The 19,723-nt window shown below is 41.0% G+C and overlaps 1 protein-coding gene across 5 annotated transcripts in view; it reads right to left on the bottom strand.

The window, feature by feature from the left end:
* LOC103475240 (uncharacterized) overlaps positions 1-19,723 on the bottom strand; it is a 26,774-nt gene continuing 7,051 nt past the window's right edge. The window contains exons 1-10 of one of the 5 annotated variants that reach the window (XM_081614337.1): positions 19,196-19,292; positions 15,669-15,994; positions 11,752-11,840; positions 9,665-9,759; positions 6,388-6,604; positions 4,585-4,697; positions 4,230-4,341; positions 3,235-3,436; positions 1,682-2,008; positions 1-988 (exon numbers count right to left, since the gene is read on the bottom strand). In XM_081614337.1, the coding sequence (XP_081470463.1) occupies positions 862-988; positions 1,682-2,008; positions 3,235-3,436; positions 4,230-4,341; positions 4,585-4,697; positions 6,388-6,604; positions 9,665-9,759; positions 11,752-11,840; positions 15,669-15,763 (1,377 nt within the window). In that variant the 5' untranslated portion in view covers positions 15,764-15,994; positions 19,196-19,292 and the 3' untranslated portion in view covers positions 1-861. Of the gene's footprint in view, positions 989-1,681; positions 2,009-3,234; positions 3,437-4,229; positions 4,342-4,584; positions 4,698-6,387; positions 6,605-9,664; positions 9,760-11,751; positions 11,841-13,036; positions 13,432-15,668; positions 15,995-18,651; positions 18,987-19,150; positions 19,293-19,723 lie in introns of those variants that run through there. The other 4 variants (XM_081614335.1, XM_081614338.1, XM_081614336.1 and 1 more) reach the window with 4 other exon arrangements.

The following is a 19,723-nucleotide window of genomic DNA, read 5'->3' on the forward strand; positions in this document are numbered from 1 at the left end:
TCAATCAATCAATCAAATTTTATTTGTATAGCACATTTCAGCAGCAAGGCATTTCAAAGTGCTTTACATAATTAAAATAAAAACAGAAAGTGACATTGAATAAATGGTGAGGAAAAGAAACAGTAAGAGAGATTTTAAAAAAAGATAAAAACATTAAAACCCCTTTTAGGACTTCAGTTAAACGTCGTTTAACTGGGACTCCAACCCTCTGGGACTTTAGTCAAAAACACCGTTTGACAAGGACTCCAACCTCTAGGTTTTTAGTTGAACGCCGTCAACTGGGCCTCTAAACCCCGTAAAACTCCCCATCAGCGGAAACGTTTTGTCTGTAGAAAAGCAGATCTCCGTGTTTTCCTCCCACCTGATCGTCCAGAGCAGCACAACACAGGAAACCGTCATGATGAAGCAAAACGTCCAGGACTTCTGCAGGCCTGGCAGCTCCAGGATGCGACTCATTGGAAAAATGTCTGATTTCTCACCAGCCGACACTTTAAATTAAAAACTGGAGAAAAGTGAGGAAGTTCTCCCTCTCCTCTCCAAGATTTTAATTTGTTGGATACTTTTAAATGTCCTGGTCTGCGCTAAACGAATAATTTCTAAGCCATGAAGTCCTTCCATCCGTCTGACGTCTCAGCTTGGTGACCGTTTGTCTCCTCAGATCGTCCTTCAACAGGAACAGACTGTAACTCATTGTTTCTTTATAAAAAGGCCTTTTCCAGCTTTATCTTCACTTAAAAGATGAAGTGTTTTTGAAATAGCTTTAATTTACAGAAACATATAAAGTCAGAAACATATGGTCCATATAAATTGATTAAATGTCCTTCCTGCTGACGACGTGAACAGAAGCGCTGCGCCACCGGCTCACTCAGGCAGGAGCCGCGTCTCGTTCAGGACGGCGTCGACGGCGGACGTCAGGCGGCCGCTGTAGCTCAGCAGCCGGCCGTCATAAACCAGCTGCTGGGCTTTCAGTCCACTTTGTCCTCGAGCTCTGCAGGAACAGAGGGAAACGTCCGGAAATGGGATCCGTGTCACATTTTACGCTCAAACATACGAAGCAACGCAAAAATATTCCTGATTTTAAATGCCATTACTGCTGTGTGTGGTTTGCAATAACCTCTCGGAAATCAAGTAGTTTAAACGTTGACAGTGTTTTTATGAAATGTTTAACTCTGGTTTTATTGAGTCGTTTTAACGCTGAACAGCATCGTCTGGTTCTCTCCTCCACAACCGTTCAAATCTGCAGAACCAGAGAAACGAGGAAGCCAAGGCCGCCATCCTCTTCATCGCTCTGCAGGCTGATTAATGTAACAGAAAGTTACATTTATCCTCGTTAGCCTCATTAATAATTTGAGATAAGCTTAAAGAAACTGTGTTGGTAATTAAATGGTCTGTATGGATGTTGTGTATTTTTTATTGTTTTATCTTGATGTCATTTATCTTCAAAGCAAATTGTCTCTTTATTGTCCTTTAGGGACAATAAAGTTCATCTGACCTGAACTGAAAAGTTGCATAAAATCATCAGAATCACAAATTCTTTGGGACGATTTAAGGACAAATTCAACCAAAACCAACTTTGGGGAGGATTTGGTTGATGTCCAGGTGAGCTGTTTAAGGTCGAACAGTTCACAGCTGAAAGGTGAATCCGTTTGTTCTGGCAGGTCGATGTGCAGCGCTGGCTTACTTGGTGTGGTACATGCGGGCGGTCTTCCTGTCCACCCAGGCGCAGTTCTTCTGCGACCGCAGGACTCCGTGGACGGTGACGACGAACACGGACCGAGGGTTGGTGATGATCTTGTAGTTGTTGAAGACGGGTTTGGGTTGGACAGGTTCGCTGTACAGGTGAGTCAGGATGTTGACCCCGAACACGTCGCGCCAGCGGCCCAACGCAGGCAGGACGTTCGGCGGCGGAGGACGCACCGTGAATTCGGTGGGGAACCAGTTGTTCTCGAAGATAAAGCACCGGTCAACGCCGTGTCTCTTCTCCAGAAGCGGCAGCAGCTGCGACCAGCTGCAGGAAGCAGGTCCGAATCAGTAAAACACTTTCAAAAGGCGGAACAGGAGGGAAAACACAAAGGTGGCTATCGCGTCATAAAACGTGACTCAACTCAAAGATCTGCTACGTTTCATCAGGAGCTACGAAATCAGCTTCACTGATCCAATCGCATGGTGAAAATAGTTCGCAGCTGTTGTGTGATTGGTCAGAAGTTTGTAGACGCGTTTAATGGAGAAATGTTGACATCAATTAGTTCACTTCCTCCGTTTGGGTTTTCTATCTGCAGGAGACTCCAGTCCGTTTGCCTGGAAAGTCCGGTTCGGTTGTGAGGTGTGAATGCTAATCAAACTTTGACCTCTGGCCCTCCAAACCTCGGTCTGGGTTCGGTTGAAGTGAACTCCGGTTTGGTGTGAATGCGTATGTGAACGCCAAGCGGACCAAAGATCGCTCCAAAAGCAGGAAGTGGAATACAGGGCAGGGCATTCTGGGTAAATAAAACCAAAACAAACCTGTTAGCTTAGCGCCATCAGGAGAAACGACCCGTGGTTTTTCACCAAAGGCTAAAGAGAAATCCTACAACCCCTAATATCTTCTTCTTCTTCTATGGTTTACAGGCTTGGTGTATTACCGCCATCAACTGGACGAAGACGTTATCCAGAAATGTATCTTTAAAACCTTAAAATAACTATATTATATACATACACCTCATTTTGTGTCTTTTAAATATTTAATAAGTGGTTGAATTATATCTTATGATTGATGCTTCCATAATAAATTGGCTGTAGTTGCTGAATTTCCATTTCTTTCCCGTGTCGTATTAATAATATCTGACACCATTTCATTTTAGTGAAGAAAGAAGTTGTGCTCAGTGTCCTCAGAGGTTTTCATGTCGTTTCCTTCAGCGGTTCTTGGTGTAGCGCCCCCACAGGTGAGGAGGGAAACATGATATGCTTGAACATATTTTCTTGGATTTGTTGTTCTGCTTTTTGCTGCATAAATAAACTTTCTCTCCCGTTTTCATCCACGCTGGGAGATCAAACAACTTAAACTTCCTTTGAGCAATATAATCACCATCACATCATGTTTGAAAAAGAATCACGAAACCTTTTTCTGCCACTTCAAAATCATGAAATACTTTTTGCTGATCTTGCAGGTGAAGAGCCAGTTAAACACAGTGAAGTAACTTGATGCCATTAGATATTTAAGGGTAAATGTCACCTGGACGGGTCAGCTCTCAGTACCTGTCGACCGTCTGCGGCAGGATGAGCTCGTCCGGGTCGTGCAGCGCCACGTATCTGGACCGGTACATCGATCTGTACAGGCAGTCGTTGAGCGCCGGGATCTGACCGAAGTAGTGAAGGTCACCAGGACTTTGACTTGGACGAGCTCTTCGAGAAACATTCAGGTACTTTGACAGAGACCAAGGAATCACCTCCACTAGGCCTGGAGACGGACGGCTGCTTTTAGTTTACACTCAGACAATTAAAAGGAAAAAAAACTCATTTATAAACCCAAACAGCAGAATATCTTTTAATGTGTTGTGTATTTGAAAATAACTTATCAATGTTGTCATCAAAGGGCCAAAAAGAAAAGCAAAACATTTTCCCTCAAATATTTCCACTGTAATAAAATTAATCATCAGTTTAGAGCTACTTCTTAACACGATCTAAACCAATAATCAATACGTTCAACTCGGTGTTCATGGATCTGACTTCTGAGACGTCTCACATTTACACACCATTAAAACGTTCATCCACTCTTTTAGACTCCTGCTAAATTATTCACCGAGATAAAATAAAAACAGCCGTTTTGATCAGGAGCAAAAAGCCGACACTTTGCATCTGGACTGACTGTCAGAATAAAAGTCGTTTCATCATTTATGCTTCTATCGTCTCCCAGCTTCCTGTGGCGTCATGATGTCACTTCCACCTCAACCTCTGAGTTGTTTTCAGGCTTCTTTTGTTCTAAAGTGGTTTTTAAATGTGCTTTATCAAAGGATTTGCAGGCTGTCCGTGTCGCATCTTCTCTCATAGCAAAGAACAAAGTAAAAACTAAAAATTCAAACCATTTTAAAAACAGAATATTAAGTATAACTGAGGATAAGTTTCCTCTCCACAAACGGTTTTGAAGGCGTTTTAGTTTTCTAACTCATGCATCGTTTTCACATATTAAATATTAAGCCAAGCGCCGTGTTATGCTAACCGTGTTTATGGAGGTGTGAGTCAGCGTGCTGGACCTTTTTCGGTGTAGTAGTCCAGGACGCGCTGCGTCTCGTTGCTGCAGTTCGTCTTGTAGATGACGATTCTGTTCACGCCCAACAACTGCAGCATCTCCACCGTCTGCACCAGCTGCAACACAGTTTGCACTGTAAAAGTCACCCTGGAGTTACAACAGAGTTCATTTACAAAGCAGTGGTGCAGAAAATGATCTTTGGTTTGGAATTAGCTTCGCTTGGTTCGATTTGAACTTTTATGATGCTGTTTGTCACCTTAAAATGTGTTTCAATGCACTTTGAGCTGCCTTGTTGATAAAATGTGCTACAAACAAATGACCTTGACTGACTGACTGACTGACTGACTGACTGACTTTACCTGCAGGATGTTGGTGTAGTTGTACATGGTGGAGAAACAGCTGGTGAAGTTGTACGGAAAGACTTTCAGCGCTTTTTGATTCTGAACCTCCAAAAACTCGAGGTCAGCTTCACCTAACCCACAAAGAGAGAGAAGACAATATTCCTCAAAAATAGCCAAGATGGCCACCACCCTTCCTCCATCACTTGAGGTGTGCCTCAGGGCTCTATTCTCTTCACCAGCTACCTTCTTTCTCTAGACAACGTTTCAATATCCAACGTTTCGCAGACGACGCTCAGCTCCGCGTCGCTACGTTACACAGCAGGCAAATATCAACTAAATCCCATTTTTATTTTGCAGGTATCCGACCTAATCCTGATCTTTTTAATCGTGCCACTTCCCCATGTTGAACTAAATCAGATACATTTCCGATAGTTGTCAAAGTGTTTGCAGTCTGAACGGTCATGTCGCATTTCATCCAACGTTTACGTCATTCATGTGAGACGGGAGTCGGAATTCGGCACCAGAAGAAACCAAACAGTAAATCCAGGTGTAAACAGGGGCTGAACATTACAATTATTACTCTGAGTCAGTGAACGCATCACATCACAATCCAAGCACACTTCTCTACAGACTGCAGTCAAAGCCTGTTGCTGTTAGCTACGCTCTCTTTCATCAGCTTCCTTCGTTTAATTTGATCCGCTGTCGATGCCGTCGGCTCTCATTGCTGAATTTAAATTTAAATTTAAACGGATCCACTGATGGAGGCTGCACAGTGGCGCAGTTGGTAGAGCTGTTGCCTTGCAGCAAGAAGGTTCTGGGTTCGATTCCCGGCCTGGGGTCTTTCTGCATGGAGTCTCCATGTTCTCCCTGTGCATGGTTGGTTTTCTCCAGGTACTCCGGTTTCCTCCCACAGTCCAAAAACATGACTGTCAGGTTAATTGGCCTCTCCAAATTGCCCCTAGGTGTGAGTGTGCATGGTTGTGTGTCCTGTGTGTCTCTGTGTTGCCCTGCGACAGACTGGCGACCTGTCCAGGGTGACCCCGCCTCTCGCCCGAAACGTTGGCTGGAGAGGCACCAGCAACCCTCCCGACCCCACTGAGGGAAAAAGGGTGCAAGAAAATGGATGGATGGATCCACTGATCCACTGTCTATGAGGAGGACAGTAACTATCCATCCATCCATCCATCCATTTTCTTGACACCCTTGTCCCTCAGTGGGGTCGGGAGGGTTGCTGGGAGGATAGTAACTAGTTACATTTTTTTTTTTACTGTTAGGAATATTTTTACTCCTCTGTGCTTTTTACTTTTACTTGAGTAATTTTATTTTAAGTGTTCCTACACTTGAGTAAAATTGAAAACAAACATGTTTTAAGCAGAAAGTCACCAGACAGACTCAGACCTGCAGATTCTGTTAAAGTTTCTTCACTTTTTTATTGAAAGAAACCGATTTGGAAAATAAAATATTTTGCCCAATTTAGTTTTTTGTGTGACTTGTATGAATTATTGTCATTTTAGTCCTGAAAATGTAACTTTTAAAAGGTTATAATTTGATCAGGCACTCTGCTTCAGTAGACTTTTTACCAAATACATTTTCGCTGCTCAAGCTGTGCTTCTCTCCGCTCAGACGTTTGATCACAACCACATTTTTAAAAAATGGAAGAATTAATTGGACTGAGCATAAAGACCTGCTGTGTGAACGTAGCCTAACAAACCAAAGTCGTGCTGCATCTCCTGGCCCCTCCACCTGGTTACCCGAAATAAAACCCTGGTCTGCATGCTTCCCCCCTGCGTTGCCATAGCAACCCGTGCAGCGCTGCGGTACCTTGGTTCCTGATGGCCGCTGACGTGACGGCTACGTGGGTCGGCGCCCGGCAGGCCGGCGGCAGCGGGCAGGAGACGTCGGCCGTCCCGTACGGAAAGCCGAAGTGATCCCAGTGGATGTCGACGGAGGCTCTGGAGACGTGGAGCTGCTCGCTGCAGCGCAGGCTGCACTGAAGGGACACTTTCTCTTCACGCAACATGATGGCGATAACAAGAACCTGACAGGATAATAAAGTAGATTAAATCATCTAATGCGTCTTCCATGAAACATCTCAGAAAACTGAACAATCGGATATTCACAGCAGAAAAACTTTTTAAATATCATTCAAATGAACAGAAAAAAAACAGAAAAAAAAAACAAAAAAAAAACAGGCTGCACAGTGGCGCAGTGGGTAGAGCTGTTGCCTTGCAGCAAGAAGGTTCTGGGTTCGATTCCCGGCCCCGGTCTTTCTGCATGGAGTCTCCATGTTCTCCCTGTGCATGGTGGGTTTTCTCCGGGCAGTGGCGCAACTACACATTATTCAGGTGGATGCGAAAACATAGACCCCCCCTCCGAGGTAAGGAACGTCAGGGTGAAGAAGCTAAGTGTAAGGGAAAACATCATCGGCGCGCCGCCCCCTCCAGACGGGGTTTTGGCGCCCCCTCTGGTGCTGCGCCCCTATGCGTTGCATACCCTGCATACCCACTTTTTGCGCCACTGTCTCCGGGTACTCTGGTTTCCTCCCACAGTCCAAAAACATGACTGTCAGGTTAATTGGCCTCTCCAAATTGCCCCTAGGTGTGAGTGTGTGTGTGCATGGTTGTGTGTCCTGTGTATCTCTATGTTGCCCTGTGACAGACTGGCGACCTGTCCAGGGTGACCCCGCCTCTCGCCCGAAACGATAGCTGGAGATGGACACCAGCACATCCTGACCCCACTGAGGGACAAGGGTGCAAGAAAATGGATGGATGAACAGAAAAACAAACATTTGGACATGGATGTTAACTGTTTGGTTAAGTTTTGGTGTTTATGTCAATCTAGTTCCATGAGCCTCGTTTCTATTTTACTTTCATTCAGCTCTTTCTTAGTGATTCTAGTTTATTACGTTTATTTCTTCTGTAATTATTCTTAATTACGTTTCCTCTGTTTAGTTTTGATTTACTGTTAGACTCTCCCTCGCCCCCGTCCCTCTCTCTCTCACCTGTAATCAGCCAATCAGCTCAGGTCCTTTACTCCACATTCTCTCTCCCAGTACTTACACACCTTTAAATCCCGTGACGTCCCAGATTTTACCAGTTCCTGTGATTTTTTTTGTTCTCCTCTGGTTCCCTGTATCTTTATATTTACATGAAATCTTCATCATCTACTGAACGCCTCAGCTGCTCTGCATTCAGTTCCTCTTTAATGTTCTGGATCTCCAGAACCAGAACAAACATGGAGAAGCAGCTTTCAGCTTCTATGCACCACAAATCTGGATCAAACTTCCAGAAAACTGCAAAACGGCCGAAACACCAGGTTCCTTTAGATCAAGGCTGAAAACCTGTTTGGAGCTGCTGTTCGTAAGTTCTGACCAACATATTTACCCTGAACAACGGCACTTGATAAATGTAACGTCTCTTACTGGTTTCTATGGTATTTTATGGTTTTATGATGTAAACTTTGAATTTCATTTCTGCTTAAATGAGCTGCACAAGTGAGGCTGATTAAACATTAACTTTGGTGTTTGTTTGCAGTGGCTAAATTCAGCTTTGCCAGTAAAGCATCTTATGTTTGTGTTGTAAATGTCGTTTTAAATGTTATTCTTGTTTTATGGGACTGTGTGATGGAATATTACGGAAATATTCTGTCAGCGATAAAAAAGTGGCCAAAAAAGGACCAAAAATCTCTAGAAAAATTTCAAATATTTACAAGAAAAAAGTAATGTCTGACATCAAAAAGTGGCAAATTTACAAGAATTTCCTTCCCTGCTCCCAAGAATATAAGGCATAAATTTACACTGTTAAAATCAAGGTATGGTCTGACACCATGTTTCCCAGCCTCGTGCTCACAGCTCTGCAGGGTTTAGACGTTTTGCTGTTTTAACACCTCCGGTTCAGAGGATTTCAGCCTGTTCATCCGTCGTCAGGGGAAGTCAGGCGTGCTGAAGCAGAGAAACATGTAAAACACGCAGCGAGCCTCGAGAACCCGGTTGAGAAACGATGAGCTGACGTTTTAATTTCAGAAATTTACAGGAGAAAAATGAAAGATTTAATAAATTAAGGAGATTTGAGTCTGGATATTTTACAAGATGGAAGTGGAAGTCCACTCTTTTTTCCTGTAGCAGAACATTATCTCCCAAATCCCATGTGAGGCGTTGAAGCTGCAGTTTGCAACTTTTTTGAAAAATATATTTTCTACATAATTGTTAAAACACTCACCATGTTGTTACAGATAATCTGTGAAAAGATTAATCTCCTCCCCGAGCTACTACTCCCATCTGAAAAATGCACCTATTAAACCAATAAGAGCCAAGGGGAGGGGCTTAGCGTTGTCACTCATCCTCATGCACGTGCTGCTACACTTGCTAATGGTGGAGAAACAACTTCCAGTTACAGGAAAACTGTTTGTTCACCATCACCGGCAGTCATACTAACCATCCTGAGCATTCGTTTTCTTCCAGAGAGAAAATGGGGAGGAGGGAGAAGGACGAGCAGCGCCGCACAGCACTGTGATTGACAGCACTAAGACCCGCCTCCTGACTCTGGGAGAAGGCAGATTGGATTTTTTCACTGATTATATGCCTCATAAACAGTAACGACATGGTGACAGTTTCAACAGAAATACAAAAAATGTTCATAAAAATTCCATCCTGCAGCTTTAATGCGGTTCTGCAGCCGGGACAAATTGTTCTGATCCAAAGGAACAAACCCAGAGAAATATTCACATGTGAATCTCCTAAACTCACCAGCTCAGTCTCAGAGGACGCGTCACCTTCTATCACAAATGTCTGGCTTTTTTACTAAATGTTTGTTTTCTACATCTGCAAAATTAATCTTGAAAATTCCAAGTTTGTTTTTTCCGCCCACATTTTCGCTGCGTTTTCCTCCATGCCTCTGTGAACTCAGATGTCTGCTGACAACTAATCAGCACATTTCAATCAACAACTTCACATGCCTCTTTGGCAGCAACTTTTCCCCCATGGAAGGAAGTGCAACTCTAACAGAGCGTGTAAAGATGCCTGGTGATGCAGGCTCTGATGGGAACAGGCTGCATGTTTTAATGTTGCATCATAGATTCCAGTGATTTTTTTTTTTCTTACCTTCCTGGGTTTGGTTCGATGCTCCAGAAAAGCAGACACCAGCAGCGTTTTGGAGCCTTTGACTCTTATCAGATGGGCCGACTGTCCTTTGAGAACTGGAAGAGGAAAAACATTAAAACATGCTAATCAGGAAGAAGCTAAGTGGAAACGTTCAGGTTAGTGGACAACAAAACAGAATCAGTGGGATCAATCGGGTGTAATCATGGGGAGCAGCAATTGGTGTTGGTTCATTCACACCAGTCCACTTTAAAACGCTTTAATAAAAAAACAGAGCGAAGGTTTGTTTTTTAGTCATGTATTACTGATTTCTAAATTATTCTTCACCTTTTATATTAAAGAATGATGTTCCTTAGTAAAAAGGAAGTCTTAGTTTGAGTCTAAGATGTTCAAATGTGTACTGCACTTTTCTACAAGGAATACAAATTATTAATTAACAAATATAATGCTCTCCACATCGCAGATAGAACATTACGTTAAATAAGCCTATTATGTTTGAAGGCTCAACTTTAATTAATCAATCAAACCGATGGGCTCTGCTTTGAAATACTTTATAAACCAAACATTTTCCAACCAGACCTGTCTGAATAATATGGGCGTTTAACTCCCACTCATTGGGGAAAGCTAGCGGGAGTTTTTATAACAATGTGCCAGGAGTTAGGCGTTTTCTCTCGGTGTACCGAACCCGGAGCGCCCAGCCAGCTGGGGGGGGGGGGGGGAGCTAGCTGCTAACGCAGCGGTAGCAGACAGGTCCGAAAATGTCAGAGCAATATAGCAATTAGGTGATGTATTGATGAACCGAGCAGATATCTGAGACTTACACACTTACATTCTCGCCTAAAAACGTTGTACCAAATCACGTTGTGTCATTTAAAGTGTTATATAGCTAAATAATTTGTGGCTATTCACCGCCATTGACGCTCCAGTTGGAACCCGCAATGAATTATGGGATATCGTGGGCCGTGAAGGATACATCCTTCAAATCTGGGGAAAAGAAGGACGCATTTGAAGGACGCATTTGAAGGAGTCTTTGAATTCGGACAGGCCTTTAGCAGGTTTATTAATGACCATATTTTACAGAATGTTTCCTTATGCTGGGAAAATGTTTTATTTTGTTTCTATAGGTTCCATAAGAAGGATGCTAAACATTTCTTTATAATAAACCTGCTAATACTCTTTGCTAAATTTTACATTCATAAATGCAAATTTGCTAATAAAACACTTTGTTTCTCTCTTTTCATTAAAGATATGGAACTATATATCAAATCAATAGCAGAATCGACAAATGAAAAGGCTTTAAGGACAATTTCAATTTGTACGTCTTTGCATGTTCTTATCTAACCACCCCTGGCTGTTCTGTTTACTGTTGTGTTGTATACTTCACTATGTTATTTTTGATGTATACTAATTTAACTTTAATAAAGTTCTTTGAAAATTAAAAAAATAAATAAATAAAAAATAAAAATTCGGACAGGCCTTGTCGCCACGCTATGACGTAATGGGCCTACAAATCCGTCCTTCGAAGGATGCAGACCCTGAATTCGGACCCAGGGTTCGAACATTTCCAACAATCACAATACTTATATTATCCCTTTGTTTGTTGTGTTTTAACAGGTCAGCATCAGTTCCAGCTGAGATGCCACTGCATAAAAACACACAATCAACAAAATGCTTCAATCTGTTTCTATCCGTTTCATTCATCATTCAACATGCTTTTCTTTTGTCATTTAACACATTTTCATTGTTGTACAGCCAAAGTAATGAAGACCTTCATTACAGGTGACAACTTTTTATTTTATCTGGCCAATGATAAACTACAAATATGTATTTTAATACATATTTAAAACTGATATGCAGATCATAGTTTCTAAAATTTGAGGGTAATTATTTCCTTATATAAAAAGATTTGGTTTTGAAGAAAAAAAAAGGTCAATGTTTGTTGTAGTTACTACAAAAATATGATAAATTCATAAACTTTAGTGAATGGGAATCTATTTTTTATTCCCCTAAAACATGAAAAATCTGCATCTGTTCTTGATTTTCTCTGTTTTCTAACTGAGCATCGCTGCAGATAAAAGCACAGAGTGGACCTGTGGTTCCTGTGGTTTGGTTCTGGACCCCGGCCGGCTCGTCCGACAGCTGCATCACAAGCATCCGGGGAGGCAACATCCTGTCTGAACTGCAGAGCAACAAAAACAGACGGATCAATACTCCACCTCTCTGATCAGCCTAAACAACTACGAATTGAAACAGCCAGTGGAGATAAATAATTCATCTATAACAATCATAGTAGCGTAAATAAGTTATTTTCCTCATTGTTCCATAAAATTCATGACATTTAGGGGATTAAACAGACCTGAGCAGCTGATTAAACGTTTCCTGTTTTTCTAAACATGAGCAATTCTGGCTGCCCATTAATCTGGGGAGTCAGTCGTTCTGCAGAGAAACAGTAAAGTTGTTTCTTTTCTCCCTCGAAAATGAAGCAAAAGCACGTTGGAGGTCAGAGTCTCCGGTTCTCCAGCCTTCCTGGCAGGAGTTGGATATTTAATGTGATTTTACTCGACGCGTCTGAGAGGAAATTTATACAAAATGAACTTTGAAGACAAAATTTCCCTAAATTAATGGTGGTATTTACAAGGAGACGGGAAAACCAGGATCTTCCAGAAAAGGAGGAGTGGATTGAAATTACTGAAGAAATTTATATATATATATATATAGAGAGAGAAATTACTTTTTAATTAATTTATGTAAGGATGGATTTATTAGGAATCTGAAGAAACTGTGGCAGTATTTGGCTTTGAAAGCAGGTATAATATTGGCTCAACAGGAATTAAGTAAAGAGATCATTTCATATTTTCTTTTTGTTTCCCGCAACGTTGTTTGTGTTTTACTTTCATCATTTTAACATCTTTCCCAATCACATTCCTCATACTCTGCCTGAGCGATGGGTTTTTATTAGATGGTTTGAAAAGGAAATCAAGTCGTGTTAGTCTCCAAATTCACTCGGGTTAGAGACAGAAAATAAAAACCATAATTCTTCTGGGATTAAAGTCAGAAATCTGAGAAATAAAACCCAACTTTTTTTTCAAAACAACAAAATGCATCTTCATCAGTTCCTAAACAGCCACCAATTCATTTCTGACATTTTATGTCAATTTCATTTCATGATTTTTGTTTATATTTGAGTTTTTCTGCTGCAGCAGTGGCCATGCAGGTGATCCCAAACAGCAAAACTGCAGCAAATCTACAACAGATTGCTGCTTCTTCTAGATTTTACGGTGAGTTAATCACTGGAGCTTCCTGTGTTTTTTATTACATCCCATCAGCTGAACCCGACTCTGTCTGTCCGTCTCGTGGCTCCAGAGCTTCACCCACCTGAAGATCCAGAGCAGCAGAGCGACACCGAGGATGAAGACGAGGCTGTAGGTCACAAACCTCAGCTGCTTCAGCGCCGGCGGCTCCAGAACGCGGCTCATGCTGGAAATAATCCGCTCAGCTCTGATCCCAGGTAGCAACTATCAGAACTTTGACTCAGTAAGGCGTGGAGTCCAGATCCGCTTTCAGATATAAATTTTTCACCTGAAGCAGAGCAGGACGTCCTGGGAAACTCGCCTTTTCTTATCTGCTCAGTTAATTATTAACAGTTACGTCAAATATCTCTCCTAATGCCTCAGTTCCACCTAATAGTTTTTTATAGGGACATTTAACCGTCAAAATTATTTGAATGTTTCCTTTTTTTCCCCTTTTTATACTTTCCATGTTATATTTGTTTAATGTAAATGTGGCAGTGATTGTCAAACCAAACGTCGTATAAAGGTTCGACCTAAAGGCGCGGCTGCACTGACCTGATGCTTCGATTGCGTGAAAAAGACGTCCAACATCCAAAACTTCAAGGTCGCTTTTTATGACTGTTTCCAATTGGACAAGAAAGCAAAAATGATCAAACTTTACATCGTTTCCTGTTGCTTCAGGTAAAAACCCAGAGCTGACCCAGTGCATACTGGTCCCATACCAGTCACTGACCGGACCCACCGTTCAAAAAAAGAGAAACAAAAATAGATAAAAACAATTATTAACCTACAAATAAAGTCTGAATAACCCCAAAAATAAAGAATAGCTCCAACAGTAAACGGTTAAATATAAAGCAAACTCTGTGAGGAAACTCTTCGCTCTGTTCAGACGCTCAGTGAGTGAGGCTGGTTCTTATGGAGGACTAATCCTGCCAAAATCAACCAGGAATACAGAAATAAACAAACAGCTTGTTAAAGTAATCAATTAGCCAAATGTTGTATCTCAAAACACACACAAAAAATTGTTTTTTGATTATATTTTATGGCATAAATTATCAGTTTGTAACTTTTATTAATGTAACAATCATTTATTTAATTTTTCACTTTATTTCCAATTTAATAGTTTTATTAAATCCTTTTCCCATATTCTGCATTTATCGTCACATTTTTAATATTTTTTCAGATTCCGTATTTGTTACATGTTTACTGTTTTCTTTTTTATTATGCATTGATTTATTTCATCCTGTAATATTCCCTCTCTACATTTTCTCCTTTGTCCTTTTATGTACAGATTTATTTTTTCTTTCCTTTGTGTTTTTTTATTTTACTTTTTAAAAGATGTGAAGTGAGAGAAGAGAAACATTTTAATTTCCATGTCTAATATGAAATCACGTTACAGAGGAAAATCTGAAAATCAGACAAATGAGTTGGAGACACTGAAAAAACTCAGAGTTGAATTTAAATGTCCATCAGTTTCACAATGCAAATCGTTTTCAATTATCAATCACATCTGTATTCATAATTCCCAATAAATCTCAACATTTCTATATTTTTTCTGACAAATTTTCACATTTTAAAACTCAGAAATGTCAAAAGTTTTTCCTCTAGAAAAGTCCTGACATTAATTATGGTTTTAGGAAATTGTCTGCTTTTCAATCTAAGAAATTTCCAAGTTTTTGCTAGAAAATCTTCCCTTTTATTGGCTCTTTCTTTCGATCTGTACAGATGACCGCTCACAATAAAATAAAAACTCTCCAGAAATTTCAACAATATTTTGTTGTTTGATCAACAGAAACAAACTGAAAGGTAACAATAAAGGATCCTAAAATCCTAGAAAAATTAAGTTTAGCAGAATTTTAGTTTTTCAGGAAATCAGAAACTAAATTTTCCGTCTGCCCCAACAAACTCTCCCAAGACTCTAAAATAAATATTTTATTGTCCATTTATAAGGTAAAATAAAACAGAACCACAGCTGACCGTCACTGCAGGATTACTTTGGGTAGAAACATTTTTAACTGTTCCTGGATACAAACCTTAATGTGCCACATTGTAAATGCTGCCATGTTCTAACCAGGGCCGATCCAAGCCTTTTTGGGGCCCTGAGCACTTTTTCATTTGGGGCCCCAATACCAACATGTCAACACCAGATGCTTTATCGTTCCTAAGCTGCACTGACTGTGTAACATGGCTTCTATCATTTGTAATTAGCCAACAACGTACCGACGTTATTATGGCTGCTGGTTTTAACTTTACTGATGAAGAAAACAACATTAAACAAAAATAGGATTTTGAAAAGCAGACAGGAGTTTAAATGTCACATTATTTTAACTATCTGAAAGTAATATCTGATTAACACTAAATTCAAAGTAAACGAGTTAAGAAGTTTAATATCTTATATTTCTAAAATAGTGGTGAAGCTAACAGCAGGAAGAGATTAAAATATGTAAAAATATTATATTTTAATCTAAAAATAATATATTTTTTTCCCATTTTTAAGTAACGATTAGTTTGTATTTTTCAATCATTTTGTCATGTTAGCTTTTGCTCTTCGGGGCCCCTGGTGGTCTGGAGGCCCTAAGCAGGTGCTTAACTCGCATATGCCTTGGGCCGGCCCTGGCTCTAGTACTGTTTGCAGTGTGAGTGACGGAGCTGCCCAGTCCAGCAGCAGCGTTCACCAGTGAGTCCAGCTTTGGCTGGAAAGCTTCATTTCCACCCACCTGAAGATGAGGAGCAGCAGCATGAGGCAGAGGACGATGAAGGTCAGGCTGGGCAGCAGCCTCCTCAGCAGCAGCAGGTCCAGAACTCGAGTCATGGCGGCTCCAGAACTGATCCCAGCTCACACCGACTCCTGCTGCCTTCTGGGTGCCGGTGGTTTGGGCTGCTGGTTCCCAGTGGGCGTGGCTGGATCGTCAACAGATTGGGATCAGCTGGTTCCAGTGTTCCCAGCATCAAAACTCACTGGACTCTGGGTCCAACAGCAAAGTGAAGCTGCTGGTTGTTTGCTAATTATTTGCTGCTGAACAAACCCAATCAGCTCCTTACACTGTAAAAACACAAAATATTACCATGATTTTTATCTGGTTAAACATTTTAGTTCCGCTAAAATAAGACAAAACTAACAAGTAACTTTTCAACAAGATGTAGGGGCTTGTTTTAAGCCAACAATCCTTGAATATTGATAAAAGTACCAGTTCAGATTTTTTCACTTATAACGTGTGTCAAACTAAAGGTTCAGGGGCCAAATCTGGACCGCAGTAGCTTTTAACGTGGCCCTCTGGCCTGCATATGTGATAAATATGTCCCTCCAGTGTTTCACAAATGTGCAAAATTCACACAAAAATCAACAACTGCCCATATTTTTCTGATATTACTGCTAATTTTTCTCTAATTTTTTTCAGAAACATTGGGTTTAAGCAACAGCTGCTTCGGTCTGAGTTGATGTCGAGTAGCTTGTGATAAAAATGGCAAGTAATAAAAAAATCACATCTAGCATCACACATTAGCAAAATATAGTAAAAATCTCCAAATATTTATACAAAATGCTGGAGGGACTGGTGAAAACACTTATAGAATACCGAAACAAGCCGCTGTTTATTAAAACTATAATATTCATTTGCAACAAAAAATGGCAGAAGTTGAAGAACTGAGACTTTGGAAAGTATCCAGATGTACATCGTCTAGATCCACTCCCTCAATCTGGGAGATGTTTTGCTGTAAATGTCTGACTATATAATATCAGAGTCTTGATGTTGTAAATTTATGCCTTAAATGATGGGAAATTCCAATGAAGATGTTTTTTCATAAATATGTGAAATTAATCTGGAAATTCCAGACTTTCTGTGGCCTCGATTTCTTTTTTCATGAATCATGTTCAGAAAAATGTTTCTAATTAAATAAATGATGTGGATGTTTTTAATAAACCTTTAAATTTGAACCATTCGTACAGTTAGCAGGTCACTAAAAGAACAAATTGTTCATAAGGTCTTTGAGGAGATTGACTCCCCCGTCTCTCCACCGAGGGAAGGAAAATGGCTCGTTTCCAATGAGGATGGAAAAGTTATTAAATATAGCAGAGTGTTTATGCCGTTTCAGGTTGGTGTTTGTGATTCAGCGATGAATGACAGGTTCTAAGAAGAGAAGAAATTATGGGTTCTAATTGTGATTTTGCCTCTTTGGGAGGTATATCAGAATACACCAAGTCCTCCAGTCTGTATGGTTTGGATAGATTTTCTTCAGTTGGTTTCCAAGAAACAGGCCTCAGGATTCAACCATACAAGCAAAGATTAGTGCCAAAAATACATCTTAAAATTCGTTAGACCTAAGCCCCCCAGTGTTTTATCTCCTTGAAGTGTTTTCAATTTCAAACGAGGTTTCTTCCCATTCCAAATGAATTTAGATATGAGAGAGTGAAGCCTGTCCCAGTAACCCCTTGGTGGTGCAAGAGGAATCATGGAGGAGTAAACGTTAACACGCAGAAGAACATCCATTTTATTTACCGACACACGGGCTTGAAGAGAATTTGGGAGTTTTGACCAGCGCTGTAAATCTTTCTCAATAAGGTTAAAGTTGTGTGAAGCTATATGAAATACAGAGGGAGAGATGTCAATCTCGAGATATTTTAAATGGCTCACCACTGGGATGCCAGATGGCAAAGGGGGGGTTGATGCGACCGAATTTAGATGCAACAATGACGACTTGCCCCAGTTAATTTTATAACCAGATAGTGAGCCGAACAGATCAAAGATGGATAGTAGATGTGTTACAGAGGACCGTGTGTCACCAACATAGAGTAAAATATCGTCCGCATATAGAGATATGTGATGCTCGGTAACTTTGACTGGGATGGGCAGAACTGAGGGGTGTCGTCTGATTTTCGGGGCCAGTGATATATTGAATCGTCGACATGAAGCTTTGGAAGGGATGTTTCTAAGCGTAAGGTGAGCGATACAATGCTGTGATCCGATAGCGAACAGGGTACATTAGCCACATTATGAATTACAGAGAATTAATTAGTAGATACTAATAGGTAATCTAACCTGGAGAAAGGCTGATGTCTGGCTGAGTAAAAGGTATATTGTTTGCAGGTGGGATTAACTACACTATATAAGTCTACAGATCTTCAGTGTGATTCCTGTATGAAAGCTATATCCACTGAGCGCCTATGAAGAAGGTCTGAACAGGCTGCACGCTTCATTTGCCCATTTAGTCCATTAATGTTCCAGCTTATAACATGGAACTTCGTCATGTTACAGAAAACATATTATAATTTGCAAGATGCAGTATGAGGGCTGCACAGTGGCGCAGTTGGTAGACCTGTTGCCTTGCAGCAAGAAGGTTCTGGGTTTGATTCCCGGCCCCGGTCTTTCTGCAGGGAGTCTCCATGTTCTCCCTGTGCATGGTGGGTTTTCTCCGGGTACTCTGGTTTCCTCCCACAGTCCAAAAACATGACTGTCAGGCTAAATTGCCCCTAGGTGTGAGTGTGTGTGTGCATGGTTGTGTCTCTGTGTTGCCCTGCGACAGACTGGTGACCTGTCCAGGGTGACCCCGCCTCTCACCTGGAACGTTAGCTGGAGATAGGCACCAGCAAGGGTGTAAAGAAAATGGATGGATGGAAGATACAGTATAAGAAAATGGAAAATAATGCAACGATTCAAAGATGCAACATATAGACAGTGACAACCAAACGAGATCTATACCCACCCATAAGACCCTGTCGCCACGGCCTCAAAGCTTAACTCTTAACTAAAAAAAACATTGGAGGGCAGAACATCCATCATATAACATTTAACTTAACAAACAGCTCTTAAGGAACATACAATACCACGAAACATTGGACCCGTTTCCAAATTTCCTCCAAAACCCACAGGCCTCCCTTCTTCAATTAAATCAAGAGTTTACCACTTTATGTTATTATTCAAGTAATGTAGGCCTAATTTTAGTTAAAACCTAGTAATAAGTCCAGCAGGACATGCTAATATTATAATCAACAAAACAAAACACTCTGGGGTAAGGAGACATGAGTCCGAGCCGCATTTGGCATGGCAACGCTTGGGTTGCCATGCCAACGAGACTAGCGGCGCAACAACGGAAAATCTGTTCGTCACCTCAAATGCGACGGAACTCGGGCCGGCTATACGCTGGGGCAAAAGGGGGCAGTGCCCCCTCAAACAAACGTTTTGCCCCCTCAAATGAAACTTGCCACAAATAACGGAACATCTCCTTTATCTCAGGTTCTGCTGCGCACCTTGCCGATCAGGATGCGGTCTGTCTGTCTGTCTGACTGCAGCTGAAACTACTCAGCCGCTCGTAAACAGCCAATCAACATTCAGTATTCACCCCTCAGCGGCTAGTAAACAGCCAATCAGCATTCAGTATTCAAACGAGCCTCACGCGAGCGAGATCCGGCTGCCTGCTAGCCAACCTGCTGGCTAACGATGGCGGCTTTATCTGTCAAGATGTCTAAGTGTTAAATGTGCAAGAAAGGAGAATTAAATGTGAATAGATATTAACATTTCTTTGCAAGATTACATATTTTGGTATTTGTCTGATACCAAGTGCATACAGGGCCAATATCAGCAATACAGTATTAATTATTTAAGTGTAATATAGCACCAAACTTCTGATCTTTAGGGGGTTTTGTGTTTTTTGTCTTTTACTTATTTAGCTAAACCCTAGAAATGTAATTAAAAATATGTAACTACTCAAATTTATTCAGCCTTAAATTAAGTTTTGATTAAAGTTTGTTGTTATTTTTTAGTGTGATAAGAGGCGC

Source organism: Poecilia reticulata, chromosome 13, assembly GCF_904066995.2.
Source record: "Poecilia reticulata chromosome 13, P_reticulata-male-v2, whole genome shotgun sequence".
Classification (NCBI taxonomy): domain Eukaryota; kingdom Metazoa; phylum Chordata; class Actinopteri; order Cyprinodontiformes; family Poeciliidae; genus Poecilia; species Poecilia reticulata.